The 21,136-nt window shown below is 21.7% G+C and overlaps 1 protein-coding gene across 6 annotated transcripts; it reads right to left on the bottom strand.

The window, feature by feature from the left end:
* Window positions 1-1,137: 1,137 nt before the first annotated feature.
* On the bottom strand, window positions 1,138-20,526 carry LOC726908 (vacuolar protein sorting-associated protein 13). Of its 6 annotated transcripts, XM_026442536.1 has the most exons (60): window positions 20,427-20,526; window positions 19,512-19,598; window positions 19,239-19,436; window positions 18,909-19,138; window positions 18,698-18,833; window positions 18,347-18,593; window positions 17,957-18,191; window positions 17,749-17,866; window positions 17,413-17,659; window positions 17,084-17,338; window positions 16,911-17,010; window positions 16,595-16,834; window positions 16,340-16,523; window positions 16,168-16,256; window positions 15,935-16,067; window positions 15,645-15,877; window positions 15,429-15,566; window positions 15,217-15,361; window positions 14,924-15,141; window positions 14,693-14,848; window positions 14,469-14,603; window positions 14,236-14,408; window positions 13,861-14,153; window positions 13,652-13,785; window positions 13,272-13,560; window positions 12,868-13,127; window positions 12,657-12,779; window positions 12,464-12,566; window positions 12,256-12,402; window positions 11,943-12,136; window positions 11,739-11,876; window positions 11,518-11,637; window positions 11,232-11,411; window positions 10,968-11,147; window positions 10,724-10,885; window positions 10,484-10,647; window positions 10,296-10,413; window positions 9,867-10,043; window positions 8,901-9,125; window positions 8,616-8,831; window positions 8,079-8,120; window positions 7,630-7,692; window positions 6,664-6,867; window positions 6,439-6,576; window positions 6,185-6,331; window positions 5,970-6,118; window positions 5,764-5,875; window positions 5,438-5,676; window positions 5,191-5,353; window positions 4,845-5,058; window positions 4,128-4,306; window positions 3,930-4,049; window positions 3,731-3,852; window positions 3,273-3,586; window positions 2,609-2,730; window positions 2,357-2,526; window positions 2,144-2,258; window positions 1,935-2,066; window positions 1,660-1,824; window positions 1,138-1,508 (listed from the first exon to the last, which is right to left on the bottom strand). In XM_026442536.1, exons 1-60 carry the CDS (start codon window positions 20,524-20,526, stop codon window positions 1,461-1,463), a joined length of 9,978 nt encoding a protein of 3,325 aa, XP_026298321.1. In that variant the 3' UTR covers window positions 1,138-1,460. The 6 variants fall into 6 exon arrangements, with proteins under 6 accessions (XP_026298321.1, XP_026298322.1, XP_026298324.1 ...); XM_026442537.1 differs by lacking the exon at window positions 7,630-7,692; XM_026442539.1 differs by lacking the exon at window positions 9,867-10,043.
* Between the last annotated feature and the right edge of the window lie 610 nt (window positions 20,527-21,136).

Genomic DNA, 21,136 nt, shown 5'->3' with positions numbered 1-21,136 from the left:
AGAATTACTTTAATTCTCTTATTATAATTTGTTTATACAAGTGATATATGTATAAAATAGTAACAATATGCATATATTTTTTTTTAACAATAATGTAATTTAATTAGATAATTCATTTTAAATTATATTATAATTAACTACATATTATAATTATACTTATACATTAATAAATTTTTTATAAGCTCTAGAAAACAATGTATTATTTTTGAACTATTTTGCTTTTTTTCTTCTTCTCTATTAAACAATATTTAACAGAACAATTTTAACAAAAATTATATATTATTTACGAATATATAGAGTGTTTCTAAAAATATGTAACAATCCAGATTAATTGTCATAATCGATCAAATGGTATAATATATCTATAATTGAAATAAAAAATTATATAAATATCAGTATATTGAAAGTATTAACAATATGAAAAGTATTTTACATGCATATAAAATTTTAAGAATATATATTTAAAAAAAGAAAATATATTTTATAATTATAATTTTTTATAATTATAATTATAATTTTATATAATTTTTATATAATTAAAAAATTATGCGTCATTAGAAACATTCTGCACATATCATAACATAGTTACAGGTACATAGAAATTTCTTGAACATACAATGTGCGCTTAAATTTCTGTTTATATACGTATGTATATAATAAATTTTTAACTTATTATTAAATAATACAAAAACATTGAACAATGATATTGTCTTATAATGGCAATCTGTTTTTAGAATTTTTACTAATATTAAATAAGAAAGAATTTTACAAAATATGAAATTAAAATATTTTAATCATGAAATAAATTTGTATATATTTTTACACAAAATGTAACATGACATTTAAATATCAGCTTAATTAAATCTTATGTTTATATATATTTATATAAATAAGTTTCAAATTAATAAGATAGAAAGATTTTGTTTTGATTTTCAAGTATTTTTACAAATATTTTGTTTATTTTAGATATATTTTAAATATTACTTTAAAATAAATTATATTATTTGATGTAATGTGTTTAAGAACAATGATAATACTATAATGATTATTTTGTACAATATTAAATATGTCAGTTATAATCATTAATTAAAAGCATTATAAGTCTTTTTAATGTTATAATAACATATAGAATTATAAAGTGAAATATTTTACTAAAAATAATGATAATCATATAAAATAATAAAATTAAACTGAAAATTAGATTGTAATAAATATAAAACAATATATTGATTTCTGTTTGCTGTTAGCTGATTCTGATTAAATATCAGTCTTGTAAATAGCATTTGTAAAAATCTTTTTTATAATATATATGAATATATAGAATTTATGAAATTCAGCTTGCAAAATTAATGAAAATTTATGAAGCCTAGGCACTATCAGTTTAATTAATTAATTATATTTAAGTATTAATATATATATATTGCATATATCGTATAAGTATATATTATAAGTTTCTGACATTATAATCCGCATTGATTAATTTGGTGTTGTATTTTGTTACATAGAAGCTGAAAAATTTATAAAAAAAAAAATATTACTTATTTTTTTAAATAATTAAAAGATTACATTTTTTAAATATATATATTATATATATAAAAATATATATATTTATATTATATATATAAAAATATATATAAATTTTTCAATTACATAACTTACTTGTCTTATATTATAATCAGGTATTAAAATTATTTTTGATTGATCTGCACTACCAAATAAGCCTAATTTTTTCTTTTTACTAATATCTTTAATAAATATCTGAACACCTTTATCCACTAATTTCGGTAGTTCGCTTATTTCTTGCCATGTGTGAGTCCAATGTACCTATATAAAAAACAATAAAATATTTACTTTTTAAAATATTTTATATTTAATTTACAAAAATATAATTAATTTTTATAATTTTTTAAATATAATTTAAAAAAAATACTGACCCGCCATCCACCGAATAAGTCACTATGCTCTAAATAAGCTATTCTCTTATCAGTAAGCAATAATACATCTCTATTAATGTATAAGTGATAAAAATAAATATCAGTATTTGAATATTTTCCTTTTTCTAATTCCTATTAAAAAACATTTTCATATTACAATATTTAAATATTAAGAAATATTAAATAAAAAAAAAATATTAAGTACTTACATTTAAAATTTTATGTCCTTCAGCATGCTCTCTAACATATGGTCTAACTAAATTATCAGGTTGTAAAAATCTACATGGCCTTACTTTCTTTACTTCTTCATTCAATTCAGTTGCACTGAAAAAGAATTAATATGAATAATTTAAATTATTTTTATACTTGAAACAAAAATTGTAATTATATTTATATAATATCATAAACATTATTTTTTATACCGTTTCACTGCATCAAATGAACCACTAGCAAAATCTATAACTCCAGCAGTTGGTCTAGTAACAAGACCAACCATTCCTTTTCCAAATCCTTTAAAGAACCCTTCCACACCTTCTTCTTTGGCACCTGATATGGGTTTCATTACAACACCAGTTACACCATCAAAAACACCCTAAAAATCATATATTCATTTATTTTTTTCATTACTAATTTCTTTCCAATTATACTAATTTCTATTTCTGATTTTCACTTACCATTACCAAGCCTTTGCCACTACGAGCAAGACCTTCTTGTAAAGTAGCTGGTTGTATATTAAGCTGCTCTTGTCGTTTTCTTTGATAATCTCTATCAAACGTTAAAGCAGCTATACCTTTGCCTAATAAATAGTGTAATGTTTAAGAAAATGTAATAATATTTAGAAAATAAGAATTCAAATTATAAACTTACTAAAAAATTTTAATTTATATGTATTTAAATACATGTATAATAAATAAAATTGTAATTCAATCCGATTATAATATAAACAATTGTAATAATATATATATATACATGTATATATACATAATTATATGCATATATTTATAACCATATATTTCTATTACATATATATAGCATACATATATATAATTAGATATTACAAATTATTGTACACATACATACATATTTTTATATCTTAATATTTTTTATTTTATAATTCATATTAAGCTTCGACTTTTTAATAAAAATGTAGAACTTGCGAAGAGATAATCATAATGTTATGGGCAAGTAAAGTAATATTACATAAAGAGAAAAAAAATATGCTATTAAGTTTGATTATGCGATTGATTAATGTACGTTTCGCATACATATACATGTATTTTAATACACATACATGTATTTTAATACATTTTTTTCAAAACTACAATTTCTAAAACATACCCATAGCTCCAGTTATTTTAGAAACAGCTCCTGCCATTCCTCCAACAGTATGACCTACCATACTTCTCACACCAAGAATCAAACCTTCTGCAAATTCTCCAGGCCCTTGAATAGCACCATGGAAAGGTTCATAGAATAAATCTTCAATGCCTTTCATGGTACCCACCACAAGACCATATGGATTTCCTATTACATCGAGTCCCAAAACAAGAACATAAGCTTGCTTAATTGCTTGTCCTACATAATGTAATGTTGCTTCATGAATAAGTTGTTTATGAGTCATAAAAATATATTCTCTTTCAAAATATGCTAATCTGTAAAAATAAAAAATATTTATATATATATATATATGATTTATATTAATACAGAATTAAAATTTTATCATTAATATAAAATTTTATCTTTAATATTAAAAAATTTAATTTTATTAATATAAATTAAAATTTAATTCTGAATACTTGAAGACAATATCGTGAATATCTGTTAATGTAACTCCTATTCCTTGTAGTAATACATTTAATACATGAGGCATTGCAGAAGGCCCGCTATTACCACCAGTCATTGAAAAACTTATATGAATCTAAAAAAATTATAATAATTATAAAAATATAATATCAATAAAATATAATTATAATTAATTTAAATTACAAAAAAAACCTTTAATGGAGAAAAATGAAGAAGATCGAAGAAATTCTTCTGTTCGGCTGTAGTAATTAACCTGACGTGATACATTAAAGGTTCGTCAACAAGTTTTACATCTAATTTGAATAGTTTGTTCTGAAATTATAAAAAGACAATTATTATAATATTTTAAAATTTCATATATTATCCATATTATTTATTAATAAAACTCACTTCTTCCACATCATTCATTTCATTTGTTTCAAGTAATTCCATAATTGCATTAATAAATACAATATCTACTTTCACATGAAATTCTTGTATAAGAACTTTAAAATACCGAAATTGCTGTACATTACTGCGTACAAGTAATCGTTTAATCATACTAAGTTCAGCAAATGGTTTCATTTCAACTGTTAAAAAATAATTTAATATTTATTCATATATATATATATATGTATATATATATATATATATGTATTCATACATATATATTTATATCTTATATATTCATTTATACTTTTAGAAAGACGATTCTAAATTAAAATAAACATAAAAGTGATATATAAAAATAGTAATTAATTTTTATGATTATAAAGAATTTAAATTCACATTAAATTTACAAATAAAAGTGTCAATATGAAGTGTTAATATGACACAGATTGATCGAAAATTGTCTTAATTTATCTGCATCTTGTTTTACTAACAATTTTGAAAATAATTTATAAACAAATTTGAATTGCTTATAATTTAGTAAATAAATTTCAATCACAATTTTTGTATCTGTTTTAATCTTTAGAATCGAGACATATAAAATATATTTTATCATAAATATATTAATATCCTTTTATATATGTATGTATAATTATACGTATTATATAATATATATATATATATAATATTTTCATTTGTATTTTCATTTTTTATGAATGATTAAATATAAAAATTTACCAGCATTTGTAACACTCTTTGGAGGTGGAACTGGAGCCAATATGACTGGGAAAATACAATCTGCAAGTTGATTATCAATTTGCAATCTATTAATTTTTGCATGTAACTGCACTTGATGTACTGAAGTACGGTATTGCAACCATAAACCAGTTTGAAAAGTTCTTCGTAGATAACGATGATTTGGTTTCAACATTTCCATATTTAAATAATCAACCTGAAATTAAAATTAATTTGAGAATAGAAGATAATATATAAAAATATAATATAAAAATATATGTATTAATATAAAATAATATAAAAAATATATGTATTATAAAATTGAAAATGAAATTATTATTTTTATTACTTCTAATTTTGGTTCAAGTATCACTTTTTGCATCGGATTTTTTCCTATTTGTAATTCACGCATATATTTTTGATAGCCTTCTTCTATAAGATTTACTTCCCTTGTGCTAAGACTACGCCATCGATGATTAATAGATTTACGAATTTCCCATATAATTCCAGAACTAAAAGATAATAATAATAAAAAATATGACAATAAATTGTTATAAAAATATAAATTATCACAAATATTTATATTAATAATGTACCTGGCAATACACATATATAACAATTCAGATCTTGTAATATTATTAACAAGTGAAAGACCAACTCCGTGAATATTTATTGACACTTCCTGTTCTATAACTTCAAAATCATCAGATAGTTGACAATCTTCCGCAATTTTCATATTTGATGTAAATAATAATACTCGTTGTGTACCATCTAAAAATGATACATAAAATACTTGTTCTTCCAAATCTGGCAAATGAAAAATTCCTAATGTATCCTAAAAAATGGATTTTTTAACATTATTAAATTAGAAAAAATTAATAAATTTAATTAAATTTAAATTTAAAATTTACTAGATATTTACTTTTCGAAGAGTTTCTTCAATTTCTTTTTTATTTCCATCCTCCCAAATCAATTTTCGAGGTCCTGCAGGATTTTCCCAAGTATAAAACATTTTATTATATGTTTGTATAGATCTGTGAAATAATTTATATTAATAACATATAAATAATAATATAAATAATATAAATAACATTAATAACAACAATTTTTTTAAATAATTGATTATACCTGATATTTAGTGAACCCTTTTCCCAGAAATTGATAGTGTGTGGAGTATGATTAATAATTAAAGCTGGAGCATTTCCATGATTATAAACAGATAAGGAAATGTAAATTCCACCTTCACTTATTTGTACATCTACATTGATTCCTCCATACTGTTAAATAATAAAAATTATAGAAATATATAAATTATTTATTAAAAAAAAATAAAATTATCAAACCTTATTATTTAATTTTAATAAAGTTGTGTGACTTTCTGTATAAATAAATGATACAGTTTTTTCGAGATCACCTGCAATTCTAGCCTTTAAAAGTTTTTGCTCATGATCAGAGCGAGGCCAAAAAGCTGTACATTCTCTAGGAGGAACCTATAAATAAATAATAATAAAAAATTTAGATAAAATATATTATATAAAATATAATTAACAATTGTTAAATAATTATTTAATATAATTAAAAAAAAACTTATAATTACCTTAATCATAGGATCAGCTGGTCTATTACCCTCTTGACATTCAATAAGGTAATCAGAATTATTTATCAACACATAATATGGAGTAAATGTAATTTGTTTTGTTAAAGAATTATAAGTTAACTGATTATGAACTCCAATCTGTAATTTATAATAAATTTATAAAAAAACATTAATATAGAATGAATAAATAATGAAATTATTAAAAAAATAGAAAATAATACTAACTTGGTATGTTAGACCATTATATTTACAAGTAACTACTCCATCACTTCCTGCAACATCTATAGGAAATTTATCAGACCATTCACCATCTTCCACTCTAATCATTGCCTTCTTTTTACCAAAGAATACTTTAGAGCGAAATGAGAATAATATTGGTCCCTTAAAATTCTCTGGATGATATAATACATTTAGATAATCTTCTCCACTCTGAAAATGTATGTATATGATTAAATTTTTGTGCTAATATTAATATTATATTTCAATAATCTAAATATATTGTGCACAAAAAATGCAATTGCATTTTTTAATATATTTATGTTATTATGTCAGATTACATCATTATGTGACAAATTACAATAACCTACTTTAACTACAATCAGTAATTTTATTTTATAATTTTGTTTATTTATTGTAATAAACAAAATCTAAATTTTTGCATTTTCTCTTCATATTATAAATTCTTTTGATGAATTTATAAAAATTCATTGAATTAATGTACAAATAATTAATTTTCTATGACATCAAATTGTTATGTTATTTCTATAAATACTATTTAGTTTCATAGCAATCACTACTTTGTACACATTTAGTAACAAATATACACATATATATAAGCAATAATATCTTATTTATAGCATGAAAAAGTATGCGTAATGTTGCAAAAGTACAATAATGCCACAAAAAGCCAACTAAAAAGAATTAAACATGAATGGAGCTGAAAATATTTCTTGGTTAATTTTTTGAAGTATATGCTATTCATTATTAATAAGTAATTATATTTTTTAACAAAAAAAGAAAAATTAGCAATATGCTGTTAATAAAGCATTGATAATAATATGTAGAAAAATGTAAAATATTTAATATAGACACAGATATAGTTAGTTGAAATAATACATATTTTTTTTTATAATTCTTTCACAATTTGCAAAATTAAATCATTATCAATATAAAATAAAATCAATATATCACCGAACGTGCTTTCTTCATCCTGTATTCTACACGTGGTTGATGAGATTTCACACAAACCAAATTCTGAAAGATATCTTCTTATATATTTTCATTTCGTTAATAAAAAAAATTAGTTTTTTTTTTTTTAAATTATATATGAAATAATCTTTTAATATTTATATCCATAAGAGTTATCTATATAAATAAAAGTTTAAATTGAAAAGCTATTTTAAAAATTTTGCACATGCTAATATTTCATTACATTAAATAAATATGATTAATTTAAATAAAATAAATAAATTAAAAAATTCCAATTTTTGAATTGAATTTAAGAATACTCTTGTTAACATAATTCTGAAATTATGAAATAAATTTTATACATTGAGAAATACAGCCACCATTACATGATAAAAATTATATAATTAATATTATGTCCAAGCATGAAAAATACTGTAACATGAAATCACTACCTTGATTGGACTTGAGTGTTCTTTGCCACCCTTACTTGATTTCTGTAAAATAATGTATTGAATAAGATATGATCACAAAAGATTAAAAATTTGCAACATTATACTACTTCCAGCATGTGTAATCTAACATAGCAATTACATATGGCACAAAATATAAATCAAGCATTGTATAAAAATTAGTTACATGCTTAATACAACAAAAAAATCATTTGTATATTGTAATATATTATAATATATTAAAATGTTATAATACTACATAGTTAACAATTTTATTTAATGAAGATTTTATTTTAAATAAAAAATTTTTAAAATAAAAAATATATTATAAATTTATAATTAAATCAAATTTATAATCAAATCTATTCTCTAAATAATAACATAAGTAATAATATAATTTAATAAAAAATTTTCATCAAAAAAATAAAAATGCTAAAATAAAAGTACAAGTAATATTTACAAATATAAATAAATAAATAAATAAATAAATAAAATTATTTATTAGATAATTTTTAAAAATGAAATGATGATGAAACTTACACGATAAGACAACATTAAGCCTGTTTTATTCAACATCCAAAATGGACAATATAATGCCATAATAATAGAACCATGTTCATATGATGTATGCATTCCTAAATCCATTATAACTTTTTGTGCACTGTCGAAAGATTCAAAAGACCAAACAGAAAATTCTGGTGGATTCGCTAATATTTCGCCTTTACATGACCAATCTTTTTCTAAATAATTCGGTAGCTGTAATTATATAATTATAATTAAATAATTATTAAAATGTACGAGAATCATCATTTCAAATTTACTTACTTTTATGATTATACAAGATTTTCCAGGATCAATTGTAGGAATTTGATAAGATGTGCCAGCTTCTAAAAGTTTCTCTTGTACAGATCCAGGTAAATTTATAATAATATTGATAGGTAGGAAATTCTTCAAATATATAGATGGGTATAAATGAACATTATAAATGGTACTTGCCATAGTATATCGAGAAGTATTTTCAAAATAAACTTGTTCTATTTCACCAACAACCTATAAATATTATAATATATTATTAAAATATATAAATATATAAATTTACACGTAGAAATTATTTTTCTACTCTGTCATTCTATCATTCTTCATACTATTATCTAAATAATAAATACTTTCAATATTTAAGCATAACAATACGTTCTATAACATGAATAAAACAAAAAAAAAACGTGCAATGAACATATTGTATCAAATATAAATTTTTACTATTTGAACTATTGAATATGTAACTATTTGAATATTTTATGCAGAATAAAAAAATTTTATTATTGAAATAAATAAAATAATAAATGCTAAAATAACAAAATAAAATATAAAATACTATAAAATACATAAAATACTATAAATAAATAAAAGATATTCCTATAAAATAAATCAACTTACTTTCTTTCTTTTCTAATTTAAAAAATGAAAATTGTCAAATTTATTAAAAAAAGAACTCAACTTAATATAAAAATTGTTTGTTTTCCTTTTTATATTGTATTTTATATTGTAATTATATTAATATAACACAATTAACAATTATAACTAAAACCATGCCAATAATCATTTTCAATCAAACATATAGAGGATTTGTATCATAATAACTCATAATAACTCATCCTACTGTATTACAGTACATTCACATAAAATTATTAACTATCTAATATCGATTGTACAAATACTTATTTAGTTGATATTCAATGTATACTAAATAGTAACTGGTTCTCAAACTAATTTAGAAGAAAACGATAATACCTGAATAGGTGTTTCCAGATATTTTTTGTGCTCTGAGGATAAATTTTTCAAGCAAAGATGCTTGATGCAATCAATGAAACGAGAGAATACGGATCGCCAGTTAATAGCATTCAATAATAAGCCAATAGTGTTGTTATTATATAAAATACTACCAACCACAATCATCACGAAAAACATCTAAAAGTAAAAACTGCTGCTTATAAAAGCATGTATATAATATAATTTTTAACGAAACTTTGTTTGATTACAGCATAAGAAAAAAAGAAGATAATTAAATATACTGTTTCATTGTATCTCTATTAAACATAATCGAAAACATCGTGAATAATAATTACACGTACTACATAGTGTAAAATCTCGAAAAATAAAAATAAAATATAAAAATTTTCTAAATGTATACAAATAAATGAATATATTTAATTTTGTTACCTTTATATAAAATGGTTCTACAATTTCTTGTCTTATTCTAGCTTCGCATTTCAAGAGTTTTGTCATACTAATTGTTTTTTGTAGATCTTTCCAAATAAATTGTTCTGAAACCATATATCTAGAAAAAAAGATTAAATTTATAAAAAAATATAAAAAAATATAAAAATTTATATAAAAATATATTATACCCTTCAATACTAAAAAATAATCCATGAACATTTGTTGGAGTATATACAGCATCTAATGGAAGATTTAATTTACTATCTGGAGCAACTGTTCCTACACATTCAACTTCATTTCCACGTTTAGTCATGTAATACACAGATATCGGTTGATTAAAATGATTGTGCACCTAAAATATATATATATCTATAAAACATTTATTTACAATATTATTAAAGCTAAAAAAAGAGACATATATAGATCACCTGTAGAATACTTCGAAGAGTAACAATAGTACTTCCTTCATCAACTACAACGTCGGAAACAATACCCCATTCTTCAGAATTATCCTTTCGATATCTCAATGAAAAGTATCTTTTGTCAGCTCTTAAAACGGGTATTGCTAAGGTTCCATGAATTTCTTTAAACTTCAAGAAATATTAATAGCTCAATATTATTTTAATTATATAAAAAATAAAAATTCATAAATTTATACTTTAAATATATTACCGAAATAATAAATTTATCATCATTTCTTTCTTGAATTGTTTCACTTTTCAATTGTTCAAGCAATGGTATTACAGTTTTCATATTTCTTGGAACTAATTCTACTGATGCACCAGATTCAAGAATTACTTCCATATATGAATCAGTATTATTGCTCGTAAATTTTAATCCATCTTTGAAAACCTAAAATAATATATTTATAAATATCTTTTATTCTATAATATTATTTTTAAAATTAAGAATATAAAAAATTTAATAATAATAAACCTTAAAGTGACTACGTTCTAAATCTAAAATCATCGCTAAACCAGTTTCATTCTTTAGTACATATGGCGCCACGCTTTTTGTCATTACTTTTCCAGTAATTTCCATGGCAGATGAAAATGCATTACCGAGTTGTTTCAGTACATTAAGACACGTTTTCGTTAAAGTTATTTCCAAATTTTCCTATTATAAAATATTATTTTATTTAAATATTTATATTAAATATTTTATTTAAATCTTATTTTATTTAAATTAAAAAATAAAAAATATTAATATTTTATTAACTTACAGTTGATAAAATATCAATAGATATTTTAGGAGTTTGATGAAATTCTTCTGTTTCACTGTCTGATGTAGGACTGATCGCATTTATACTTCTAGAATTTGCTGATATATCGTTAAATTGAATCTAAGGTATAAAATAAAAATAAATAACATATAAATAAGAACAATGAAAATATTAAAAAAAATATAATAACATTTTAATCATCAAAAATTGAAATATATTACTTTAACTTTTAGTTCCCATGGTGTTGAAACTCGCTTTTCATTTTTGATTCTCTCTATTGGTTCAATTAATGGTTCCCATAATGCTAACTGATTATTATAATATGCCATAATTACCGACATTGTATATTCTATACTCATCTAAAAGTAAGCAATTTTTTAATGAATAGTAAAAGAAAAATCATTTTTAAAATCAATATATCTTACAGTTTTTGTACTCCAATCATAAATATTACTTTGGAAACCGATATGAAGTAAAAGCATTGGTAATGTTTTATTCCCAACACCTGCTTCCAATGTGAATAGAATTGTCGGTGCAGAAATTATTGCTAATTGTGGTTTATAAACAATATCTTCATCATCAGAATATGTAAAATCTTCTATAGCTTCTATTCCTACTTCTAAAAAATAAAAAATATTATATTAAATAAATAAGATTTATAATAAATAATATATATTCAATATGTACATTTTATAATATATATAGTTAATATTATAATATTAAATATATATATTTTACCTGTTTTTAAAAACCAAAAATCATTCTCTTCAAATGGTGTTACAATCCACAATCCTTCATAATTCTGCTCAGTAATAATAATTTCCTGATCTTTTATTTCCGTTTTTGTAACAGTATGAATTACTTTATTCAATATTTCTATAACACCTATAAATGACAAATTTAATTAATAATTTTATTAAACATTATTAATATTTTATCGAATTACCTGGCGAAACTGATAAATGAATATCTGTACAACAAATATCAACATGAAGTCCTTTTCCATCTGGTGTAGAACCTGCTACACTTATACTACATGGTCTTAAGACCTTTATAATTAAGATATTTTTTTTTTTTATAATTATAAATTAATACTATACATAAATAATAGAATATAAAATATAAACGAAAATTTTTACCTGATATATCCAATCACTTCTTCTTACAGGATTATATATACCAGCTAAAATTGATAAATCTTTTATGGTGCCTGTTATTACTTGATGTTCGTCCATCAAACGTACTTTTAACAATAATTCAGTCTATATAAAATAAAATATTTAGATAAAAGAAATAATATATAATATATATTATAATAAAAAAAAAGAAAAAATAGAGAATAAATATTACATTTAGTATTATGCAATTAGAATTTATATCATCCATATCTTCCAATAGTATAATATCAGGCTTTTCAATATGTATATTAATTGTAAACATTTTTTTAGTTGGTGATACAATTTGTTTTTTTTTAACTATTGGTTCGCTATAACTTTTTACATGTTGAGTTACTGGTTTATTTGATAAATTATCAATCGTGAAAAAATCTTTTATTTTCATTAGATAATCAAGTGATACGATTATACTAAATGAAAATACTCGAATATCAACTGAAAACAAAATTTAATAAAAATTAAATTTAATAAACGAAATAATTTATATATAAAAATATTTAATAAAATAAATGTATGTAAAAAGTAAAAAATAAAGATATATTTTTTATCAATCAAGAAATATACGTTTTTTTAACTTACCAAATGTATCATTTGAACTTTGTCTAATAGTCATATCTAACATACTACGAACAGGTTTTGATTCTTCTTCTACATTATTCATGGAAGATATCGTTGTTATTCGCTCCATAATTCTAATAAATGAACCTTGTCTACTTTGACGAATATCATCTAAAGTACAATTCATAAGAAGAATCGAAGTTGCCATTAATCCATCGGCAAATATTCGACCTTTCAATGCAAAATGCGTTAAACAAAATTTAGCTAAGCCATTTTCTGGCAAATGAAGTAGAGAATTTTGTGATTGCAACTACAATTTAATTAAATAATTTATAATATATATATATATATATATATGCAATAGTATCAAAAAATGATTTTGAAATAATTATTAAAATTACCATTTTTGAACCTCCCATAAATAAAGTAATTACAAGACTATCCATAACAAATTCAAATTTAATGGATGTGTGTATATGTACTTGTTCTTGTAAATCTGAATCTTCTGAATCTTCTGCAATAGTTACAAACTTATCTGTTCAAAAAACACAATTATTTTATAATTATTTTCATTAATTAATTATAAATAAAATAAATTATTCATATCTACCAGGTCGATGATGTAAAACTTCTATTTCAACTTTTTTTTTATTAACACTTGCTGTAAATTTTTTATCTTCAACAGTTTCGCCTAAATTTTTTTCTAACACTTTCATTGCTGTTATATAATCTTCTTTACTTATCAATATATTAATTTTATTTAATCTACCAGACATATCAATATCTGGTATAGAGGTAAACCAAGCACTAGATAAATTACGTTTAATAAGTAATGTAAAACTAACTGGTTCTAATAGCAATATTTCATTTTGAACTACAAATTTTTCTATATTCAATCTCACCCTATTATAAAAATAATATATTAAATATTTGCGATAATCAAAATTAATAATTGTTGTTATATTCTGTAAATAATTAATCTTACCGAGATAACTTAAAATTTTGTAATTCAATTCTCATTTCATCAATAATAGGAAAATCTCCAACTTCATTTGTAATTTCTAACTTCTTAAAAATATTACATATAGTAAGATTACCCATATCTAATGTTAAACAATGGTCACTTGTTGAATGCATTGGTACATATATAACTGGAGCCTATTATACAATTTAAAAGATTTAATATTTAATTATAATATTTCAAATTTTTATATATACCTTAATTTTTATTGCAAGTCCAATACGTGTTGCACTTTTTCTAGCATCTTTAATATTTATCTTCGCGGCTTCTGCGGCTGCTGCTGATGCTTCTTTTATAGCTTGTTGAGCTGCTTGAAAATTATTTAAAAAGCTCTAAAAGATCAAATATATTTTGATTATTTAAATATTTATTAATTATTTAAATTAAGATATCTTAATTATTATATAAAAATTTTGTTTACCATTATACTAGTAACAAACATATTCAAGAAAACAATGCGATAACAACCCATAACAACTGTAATGGACATATTATTTTTATCGATTTCTGATGGTTCAACATTGTAAATTATAGCCTGAATTTGTAAAGATTCGGTATCTTCTGTTACAGATACAATCTATATAATTAGTTATATTAATTAATAAATTAATTATATTAATTTCATACCAAATACATAGAAAAATTGACTTACATTTCTATAAGCTGATGCTACATTAAGATCTTTAATATTAATAGAAGATAAATTAACATTTGCTTGCGAATGTGAAGATTTCATTATATATCCGGCGCTGATACCATCAATATAAAATGCAGTAATTTCTCTACAATCACTAGTTATCTTCATACAGATAGTTCCAACTTTTGCTTGTATTTTTAAATCTATATCCTCAATGATTGTTTTTTTACGACCTAAATCATATATAATTATAAATTATAATTCAAATTATAATTCAAAATAGAGAAATATAATAGAAATGTACTTACGCATCATTGATTTAAGTCTTTGCTTGTGAATTTGCTCTCTCAAAAATGTAGTAGTTTCTTCTTGAATGGAAACCAAATGAGTAAGTCGTGGACGCATATAAGGTTCTTTTTCAAGTTTACTATTTGCTATAGCATTCATTTGATCCTATAATTTAAATGCAAAAGAATAAAATTTAAATTTCTCTATATACTATATACTGAATTTAAATTACCTGAATATATGATATAAATTGAAGAAGATTTATTAGAGCTTCTTGATGCAGCCAAATATCTAATGTTGTAAATTCTAATTTTAATAGTTGAAGAACAGATCCATGTTTTGTTTTAAATTCTGGAGATCGCTTATTTACCTTAAGAATAATGAATATGTTAATTTATATTTTACAAATAATTTATTTCTTGATAAATTAAAAAAATTATTTACTTACATTTACATATTGCACTGTTATCAAATATTCATCTCTACCAGAAAGCATAGGAGTGTTTACCATAAATATTTCTCTTTGATTGTAATGTTGTTTTATTTGAATTCCGCCTAATCTTAATAATATTTCCTTATCATAAGTTCGTTGTAACATTTCGGCTTCTAATTGTAATATTTCGAATTTCATAAACGGTATTATTTCATTATCTTTTTGGGATGAAATTTGTATTGCAAATTCTATAAATAAATAATGCAATTATTAAGTATTTAATTATTTATAAAACATTATGTTACCTTTCATTTCAAATCTCATTTCCATATCAGTTGTTTGTTTAATTGGAGTCACACTAGAATCTTCTATTTTTTTTTTTTCAGCAATAGTAGTAGTTAAATCTTTCAGCAAAGATAATTGTGAAACAGATTTACTCTAAACAAATATTTTATAATTAAAATATAATATTTAATAAAATACTAATTATTAATATTTAACAAATATAGAAAAATTATATTTATAATACAAAATATACCAAAGATAATTTGTAAAATTCTATTGGTTCTTCTTCTTTTGGAAATGGTATGCTCTGAGCAATAGAAAGAGCTTGTAATAAACGAATATCTAAAAAAAATTTTAAAAAAAGATTATATTTATATCATTATTAAGACACTAATAATTCAAAAATATTTTATTCTGAAAGATACCTGTTATATTAATAACAACCGATGGTAATTGTCCTATCAGCCTAAATTTTGCAAGTAAAGGATCATCCGTTACTAAACATTTGTGAAATTGAATTTCAAGTGTTGTTGGATGTAATAATGTCATAGAATCATCTATATTTGATAAAGCTGTGCGCCACTCTTCACCCGGTAATGAAACTAATACCTTATATAATATTATATAATTTTTATACCAATACTTATATATTTTATATTTAAAATATTAAAAGTACATACTTGAAAATCAACTATCTTTAAAACAAATTTATCATAACTATGTTCTCTAAGATGCAATAATACATCTTCTTCAGATTTACCCATGCTAATTAATTGTTTAACAGTTACATGTGTCTTAACGTCTTTTGGTTTTTCTAGAGAATGTATTTGTAAACTACCAAGATCAATAATTAACAATGATTTTGTGCTATTATATCTTCCATCATGTGGTATAATTAATTGAGAAGCTTGCATATTAACCTATTAATATATTAATATATATTAAATTTTATTTCTTATAATGAATATACAATTATATTATAAAATTAATTTTTACCTGTATATCTAATACTGAATGTTTTTGAATAGCATGTTCTAAACCTAAAGCTGACATTTCTTTTAAACCTTCTAATTGTTCTGCAGCAGCTGCTTGAAGGCTAAATATGGAAAAATTAATTATTGAAGTATTTTATAAGTAATTGATAAAAATATAGTACTTATAGTTCTTACTTATATAAAGTTGATGAATTTTGTACTTTAAATAAGTTAATTAATTCTATTACAGTTTGTGCATCATAAATAATATCTACAGATTTCGATTTTACTATGATACGATCACCACATAATTTATCAAGAGGATTCTTTTCATATGATACAGAAATCAGAACATTATTTGTGCCATGCTGATGAGAATTGAAAAGTGAAGGAATATAATCATCTTGTTTTGTTCCTAATAATTTCATCTCATTAATTGATGCTGTGACTCTATAAAAAATTAAATGTTATAATGTTAAAATTTTAAAATTAGAATTTTTATAATAAAAATAAAACATACATACAAAATGGCATTAGCAGATGGTCTTGATTTGAAGCAAGCTTCAACACTGTGTAATTGAAGATCTATAATACAAGGATACTCTTTATCTGTATCTAAAATTATAATTTGTAACTCATATAAAAGAAATCGCGTATCTATCATTTCATATGTTTCGGGATAATGAACTGGTACACCATTTTCTTGATAATCAATTGCTCGGTACAATTTTTCTTTCTCTTGTGGTGTCATTGCTTCTTCAAATTTTCGCACTGAAATAAATACATTTATAAGAATAAAAAAATTAATTACATTATATGAATATTTTAAAATAATATACAAGAGAATTTAAAATTATTACTTATAGCAGCTGCAGAATTTAACTCTTCTGTTTCTTCTGTCTGTGTATTGGACCACAAAAAACCGAACCAACCACGTTTTGCTTTTAAAGTTTTTTCTTTTTCCACTAGTTTTTCTACCTATAGAGTACAAATTAAAAAGCAATTTATTAATTAATATTAAAATATAGAATATATATTTTTATCAATTAAAAATTTTCATCAACTAACTTCCATTTCAATTTTTTGCCTAATAATGACTAAATTAAAAATATCTAATTTCTTTTCACATTCAGTAAGAAGTTCTTCTATTTCCTGTGGAATTTTCTTAGTTGTAAGTTTCATTTTATACGCTTCAGCGTAAGAGCGACACATATCTCGATGTTTTTTCATATGATTCCAATCCCAATTTCTACGTTTTCTACGTACTGTTTCTTCTAAGACACAAATATATGCAAATTTCCACCTAAAAATAATAATTTATTATTATTATATATAATAAATATTATATTTATATATAATAAGTTATAACATAAGTTATTATACAATATATATTTATTATATAACTTATTATATAAAGTTATTTTTCAAAAAAATTAATAATTTATTATAATTTATTACCATTGTTTATAATATCCTCTATATGATGTTAAATTTGGTCTATACTTTCTATATGGTGCAGCTTTTTGAGCTTGATCTAAACCTTCTCCTAACTGAACAAGAGTATGATATTGTTTTTTTGCTAATCCTACTCTCAATTTTTGCATTTCCATGTCTAACCATACTTTAGGAATTTTATAATTACTTCCATCTGTTTCTGGCTTTGGATTTAATTTTAATTTTGCATTGACATTTATTGGACCCAATACTAAATAATTATAAAAAATTTTTAATTATAAAATTTAAACAAAGGAATTAATAAATCTAATACTAATATCTATTTTTATATTGTTTCAAATTATATTTTCTTACAGTATTGATAACCAGGTGGATTATAATCTATAGTTGCAATTCCACTATAAAATAAGTCTGCATATTTTGATTGTATATGACTAAATTGTTCTATAGTTGTATTAAGATATACTGCTAAACCATCTAATGTGCACAACTAAAAGAAGAATATTTTTTATTTTAAAAAATATTTCATTTATTATATTTCTTATAAGTTTTATTATTAACTTACCTTATAAATTTGTGGAATAGCATACATATCCTTTAAATTATTTATTTCCCAAGTATCAGTACAACTTTCTAAAGTAAATATATTTAATGTAAAACCAACAGAAAAAGGATGATCTTTAAATGAAGTATGATCTTCATATCTCACATGTATCTTTTTAATTTCAATATGAATATTCTTAATCATTCGAGCAATGAGTTTTTCAACCATTGAATCATCTAGTTTCTCTTGTGCTAAAAATTTATAAGTAAAATAATTATAATTATTATTTAAAAAAAATAGAAAATCGTAAATGTATTTAATGTTAAATCATCAAGTAAAAAATGTTATTACATTTAATATCTACTAATTGTTTTTTTTTTTCAATCCTTGCAAGCGCTGCACGTTTTGCTTCAAGCTGTATTTTTTCTTCCTTTTCTGCATCATATGCAATTTGATTTGAGGGTACTATAAGTAAATATAATTCTTCCACTATAGCATCAATCTGTCCATTCCACATATCTTTAAATGGTATCTTTAATATAAGTTTCCCTGAAGAAAGGTAGAAATACAGACTATATTAGTTTTATATTATTAAACAAATAATTGCATACTTGATCTACAAACCTAATCTTCCATATTCCAATCTAATAGGTAAATTCAATACATCTAATGCAGTTTCTTTTATTAATAAGTCTGTCAATACTACATCTCCTACAAAGAAAAATATAATAGATTGTCTTTATTGTTTTTACAAAAATAAAGAACATATTTTTATTTAAAAAAAAATATATATATATATGTATATATATATATATACATGTAAAATATAAATAGATAATAAAAATAAAAGTTTTGTTTCTTATTTATTACTAAATTATAAATAATTTTTGACTATATAAATTTCTACTGTAACAATATGAATTATAACATGTATGTATGTATAAAAATAAATTGCAAAATTTAATTTAGTAAGATTAAGATTTACAAAAAAAAATATAATATAATTGTAAAAAAATAAAATATTGTATAAATATATTTTTATTATATTAATAATATATTCATATATAATATAAAAAAATAAAATTTCATATACATAATGTTTATATATTTGAAATCTTAAAAAATAATTAATATCCAACAAAAAGTTTTTTTTTCAATAAAATAGCACCAAAGATGATATAAATTATTTGTTTTAATTTTATTAAAATAAATTTTATTATATTATAGAATACATTTTGATGTATGTATATTTTATTCATAATTGTATTATATATGTTTCATAATCGATAAAGAATTCCTTTAAAAAATTATAATATAAATAGATATGATATCACATTGCTTTACTAATAATGTGTATATATATATATATATATATTTATAAAATATCAGATTATATATTATCAAGTATAAGTTATTATATCTATTTTTTTTAATTTTCCTGAACATCAATCGTTCAATGAATTAAAAGTTGTTCTTTATAATTGAAATATATCATACATAGAATACATAGTATTTTCAGAACAATTTGTAAATGCTTACCTCCCCATAAACTCAATTTTAATTGCGTATGATCCAAATTTTGAATATACTCCCCTAATACTTTATTTAAAAGTTCAGCAACGATTGATTCAAAAACCATTTTCAATTTTTATTTTTGAGAAAATAAAAGATTTAAAAATACACGAAAAATGAATGACAATGTGAATTTATGATAAATTTTCGTGCATTACATCAACATCAAATAACGAATGATTGACACATAAAAATAAAATCGATCGATAAAAAAAATACCGCATAACCTTTAACAATAATCTCTAACTAATTCGTATATGCCGCGTAGAAATGGATTCGAATAGCAAATAAAAAAAAAATAATCCGTAATCTCAATTGCTATAATTATCACTGCAAAACTTATTTATTACTATTTGTTATATTATCAGACAATTCGAATTTCTGTTAAAATAATACACTGTCACGCACTGAATTTAATTTTTTAAAATTGAAATCTGGTTTATATCGAATTACCAACTAATTTTAAGTTTTTTGTAATTCAGAAGACAACATTGTGTAGAAATGTGACATTATCAATGCCATCTGCAATGTATTTGATTTCACCAACTCTATCTTCATATTCTAGTTACTTGTACTAATAATTAATATTCGATATCTTTACGTCTAGTTAAAAATCTTTATTAACCAAATTCTAGTTCTAAACATTATGTTATATGTTTATTTTATTTTATTTAAAT

Source organism: Apis mellifera, linkage group LG8, assembly GCF_003254395.2.
Source record: "Apis mellifera strain DH4 linkage group LG8, Amel_HAv3.1, whole genome shotgun sequence".
Classification (NCBI taxonomy): Eukaryota; Metazoa; Arthropoda; class Insecta; order Hymenoptera; family Apidae; genus Apis; species Apis mellifera.
Note: the sequence above shows the minus strand (reverse complement) of the source record. Positions and strands in the feature narration are given on the sequence as shown.